General features: G+C 35.4%; 1 protein-coding gene across 1 annotated transcript; it reads left to right on the top strand.

The window, feature by feature from the left end:
- Window positions 1-2295: 2295 nt before the first annotated feature.
- Window positions 2296-3675, top strand: LOC130940418 (protein ELF4-LIKE 1-like). Its single transcript, XM_057868548.1, has 2 exons — window positions 2296-2882; window positions 3196-3675. Exons 1-2 carry the CDS (start codon window positions 2422-2424, stop codon window positions 3254-3256), a joined length of 522 nt encoding a protein of 173 aa, XP_057724531.1. The 5' UTR covers window positions 2296-2421; the 3' UTR covers window positions 3257-3675.
- The last annotated feature ends 906 nt before the right edge of the window (window positions 3676-4581 follow it).

Genomic DNA, 4581 nt, shown 5'->3' with positions numbered 1-4581 from the left:
CGAAACTTCTAACTTAAAGCACAAGGTATAGATATAATATAACAAAATAGTAGGATATAATAGAGTAATGATCTAGCCACAACTTGCGAAGTTTAAGTCGGCTAGCTATATACAGACCATACAGAAATCGGAAAGTTAAAGTAGCTTATACAAGTTGTTCTCTCAAAGTAATGCCTCTAGGCAAAAGTAAAATACAAAAGATGAGAGAGTAAATAAAAGAGACTAAAAGACTTCCAAAACAGAAAGAAGATCCTCCGCTTTGTCACCACCAATCAACTCACCGAGGTAGGTTGCGACCTGCATCTGAAAAACAACAACAGAACATGGTATGAGAACCGGAGGTTCTCAATATGGTAACAGTGCCCAATAATGTAAGATATAAGGTTCCGAGATGTCAGAGACAATCCTATAACTTCACATCGATACAGAATATCCAAGCCTTAATAAAATAAATAACTTAAACCATAAACCGTAAACAGGGTTATCTAAACTTAGGAAATTTCTAACTAATATTAAATCACACCGCTGTATCCCACAGCCTTTGCCAACCTAACCTCCATGCAACCCCATCACCACCGCCTACCTATCCTCCTCAGCACCAGACAAACACAGATAATGCAAGTAAGTAAAATATTGATAATATTCATATATAACAAGTAATTCAAGAAGCAAGTATGCATATTATACAAATAGGCAAACTCAAGTAATCAAAGCCAACAAGCACATAAGAGATGCATATGATGAATGCATGTCCTATTGGCTTGTGATATCACTTGTCGGTCTATAACTGCCAACCCGACACATCCTTTCGGATGTAGCTTTTCTGCCACGCCCACAGATATAGTGTCGGGCACACTCTATTCACCCACGGATATAGTGCCAGGCACACTCGCATGCGTAACCCAAGGATATAGTGCCTGACACACTCTTGCAGTAGAAAAAAATTATCAATCATAATTCATTCCCAGGGATATAGTGCCCTACACACCATCATGCTTAACCCAAGGATATAGTGTCTGACACACTTTTCACATTCAACAAGATTATCATTCCTTTTTGAGTTCTCATCGTACTTAACCCAAAGATACAGTGCCTGACACACTGTCCACGTTCAATATCCATCAAGCTCATAATAACCATCATCGGTTCTTAATTTCTATTCCGACTCGTTAGCCATCAATTTCTCAATTCGTTGTCAGTAATCACCAAGTTCACTACTCTTCCTTCTCTCTCAACCAAACTCATCCTCAATACACCAGAAACCTAAACCTTCGTTTGCTAACTTTTCAAAGGAATACCAAATAAAATCTCTTAAGACATATCTCATGATTCAATGCCCAACAATAAGCCCAAGAGTCTTAAAATGGTGTCACAGAAGCTTACAATCTTGTTGGAAAGGTGAAATAGTTGAAAACAAAGTTTAAATTTTGAGAAACAGGGCGTGTGCGTACGCATAAGAGCGTGCGTGCGCACGCCTAGATGAAGTTTTAAAATGTGTGCGTACGCATAGAGGTGTGCGTATGCACAGGTACCAATTTTTTCAATTTTGTTCGCTCGCACAAAGTGTGCTAGCACCCTCTACATATTGCCCTTCCCAACGTGTGCGTGCGCACAGGTTGCAAACGTTCATTGGGTATGTGCGCGCACAAGCTGTGCTAGCGTTCTAAACAGATTGCCTGCCTCTGCGTGTGCGTATGCATAGGTTTAAAATATCGCAGAGCTGTGCGTGTCCACATACCAAAATTCAAATTTTACAAACTTTATATGAATTTAAAGACTTTTCAATAATATAATACACTTCAAATTTCAATATTCAACTAAAACAATATCACTACTTCCATATTAAAAATAATTTTTATAAAATTTACACTTTTTAATATGGTCTAGGACTTGTGCTTTTAGCATTGTTGGCATTGTTATTTAAATTTGTTTTAATTTTACTTTCTCCGATCCTTTGATCCAACGGTCCATCTCAGCTCGTCTGCTCCGAAGATATTTATTTTTCCAAATATTTATTAATAAACCATCCAAAGATATTTATTAATTTAGACTATTTTATTCATCGTCGTATCAAAAACCACAAAAAGATATTTCAAATCCCATTTCTCCACCTACCGTCACCCAAATCTGTCACAGGCCCAATCATCACTGGCCACCTCCTCAAACCTTTGAAAAATTAACTTAACACTCACTAGACCGTCAAGTTTCATTGTCACCGCCACCAATCTCCCAATTTAAGCTATTAAAAAAAACCGCCATTGACGTCTCTCAAGTCAATCGCCCAGCTATAAAGACACCAAAAAAAATCGCCCAGCTATAAACCCGTTGTTTTATTTTTTTTCTCAAAAAGTTTCTTCAACTGTTAAACGGAGAGAGAGAGAGAGAGAGAGAGGATTTTGAACGGAATGTTTAACGCCGGAGATGGACGAAACCGCTGCGACGACGAAGCCTGACTGGCCTACCAAGGCGGCTGATGCTGCCGACGGAGAGACGGCCGAAGTTTCCGGTGATGAAGAGGAAGACAAAGGAGAGTGTGACCGCGAGGCATGGGACACGCTGAGCCGGAGCTTCCTGCAGGCGCAAACTGTGCTGGACGAGAACCGCACGCTGATTCAGAAGGTTAACAGCAACCATGAGTCGAAGATCCCTCATAACATGGCGAAGAACGTTGGTCTTATCCGTCAGATCAACGGAAACATCTCGAAGGTTCTATCCATCTACTCCGATATGTCTACAAGCTTCTCTGGAATTGTTCGCCAGCGCCGCGCTGCGTCCGCCGTCTCTGCCATCACCGTGAGCGGCAAGAACCGCGGCAGCGACGAGGACGAAGATGAAGAAAGCAGTGAGATTGACTCGGAAAAGCTCGTGCAGGAGAAACCGGAGTAATTCTTTCTTTGTTTCTCTTTATATATGTTTTGCTGAGATTGATAAATTCAGTTGGTTAGGGCTCTTGGATCAGTTTTTAGTCTGTGAGGTGTAAGGTGTTTTGCTTTAATGTGTCAGTGAATTTTTTCATTTTTTTTATACAATTAAATGTGTTTGTGAAATTATAGAGAACTGTGTGTTATATATACTGAGATTGCATTCTTCTAGTGTGGTTTGAAATAATGAACTGAGTGACTGTTGTTATCGGTGGCTATTCTGTGTTCTGCTTTTGTGCAATGGATGCTTGATCATTGGTTGTTATGTTGTAAGGATTGTTGAATTGATGATGGCTGAGAGTTCATCCATACTACCTTCCTTAACCACGTGCTGATATAAGAGGTACTTTTGATGTATTGATTTAATTTTGCATGTTCATGGTTTCTTTGTGTTTCAATGGAGGCCCTTCTAGATAGGTGAAGAAGAGAGATACAAGGATTGAACCTGTAACATTATTGAGCTCATCATGGAGAAGATGATCATGGCCGGTCCACCCTGTTTGAGTTTATGTCTCTTTGGCTCATGGGTTGTTTAGTTATTTAATTTACTTATTTTGTTATTGCTGTTGTTTGCGTTTTTTAAATTTTGATCATGAGTTGATATACTACGGTCAAGTTAACTGGTTATTTGATTCCATATGAGATTCTGGTAATTGGAGTAGAGGCTTTAGAGAGTATATTTAAAGGTGGTTGCTCCAAGAAGATTCATGCAAAGATATTTTATTTTGATTATTGGATAATAAGTCGTAGTTCTGTAAGCTTTGATTTTTATTTAAAGTAAAAGTATTATCTTTATTTAAAATATTACTAAATAAATAAGTCACATCTTTTTAAACAAAGATCATGAGAAGATATTTTTAGCATTTTTATTGGAGTAGTTGCCGTATTTAAAAAGCTACTCTAAAAGAAGGCTTCCATGAACTAAAGAATTAAGAAAGCTTTAAGGATCTGTTTGAGTAGGTCCATAAATTACTTTTTTTTTTAACTTATGAAAATATATAATATTAATGTCTAGTACAATTTTTAAGATTAAATTGCAGTTTTTTAAAAGACTATTTTAGTGTTTATGGAGAAGTTAAAAAAATGACTTCTCTCATGATAAATTTTTTTTTATGATTCTTTTCTTAAAATAAACACTTTTAAAACTAAAAAACTAAATACAAAAAAACTTATTTATAAATTACTTTTAATATAAGTATTTATTGTTTAATCTATTTTTAAAAAAATAACTTAATTAAGTTATTTACTCAAATTGGGCTTAAATTCCAAACTGAAATTTGGGATGCTGAGATCATGACATTAGCTCGTTTGGATAAGTCTGGTACAATTTTTAAAATCAAATTACAGTTTTTTAAAAAATTATTTTAGTGTTTATGGAGAAATTAAAAAAGATAACTTTTTTTGTAATAAAATTTTTTTTATCACTCATTTTTTAAAATAAACAGAACTAAAAAATTAAAAATAAAATAACTTATTTATAAATTATTTTTAATATAAATATTTATTATTTAAATTTTTTTTTAAAACAACTTAAATTTGTGGTTTGTGAAATTCGCATCCTATTTAAAGACGTAAACTTAAATTTTTATGGGACGCAAATAAAGACCTGAAAAGATTTTTAAATTTATTTTTAGATAAAAAAATTAAGTACCATTTAGTT

The sequence above is a fragment of the Arachis stenosperma genome, chromosome 7 (genome assembly GCF_014773155.1).
Source record: "Arachis stenosperma cultivar V10309 chromosome 7, arast.V10309.gnm1.PFL2, whole genome shotgun sequence".
In the NCBI taxonomy this organism is placed as follows: domain Eukaryota; kingdom Viridiplantae; phylum Streptophyta; class Magnoliopsida; order Fabales; family Fabaceae; genus Arachis; species Arachis stenosperma.
This window is presented reverse-complemented; position numbering and strand designations above follow the sequence as displayed.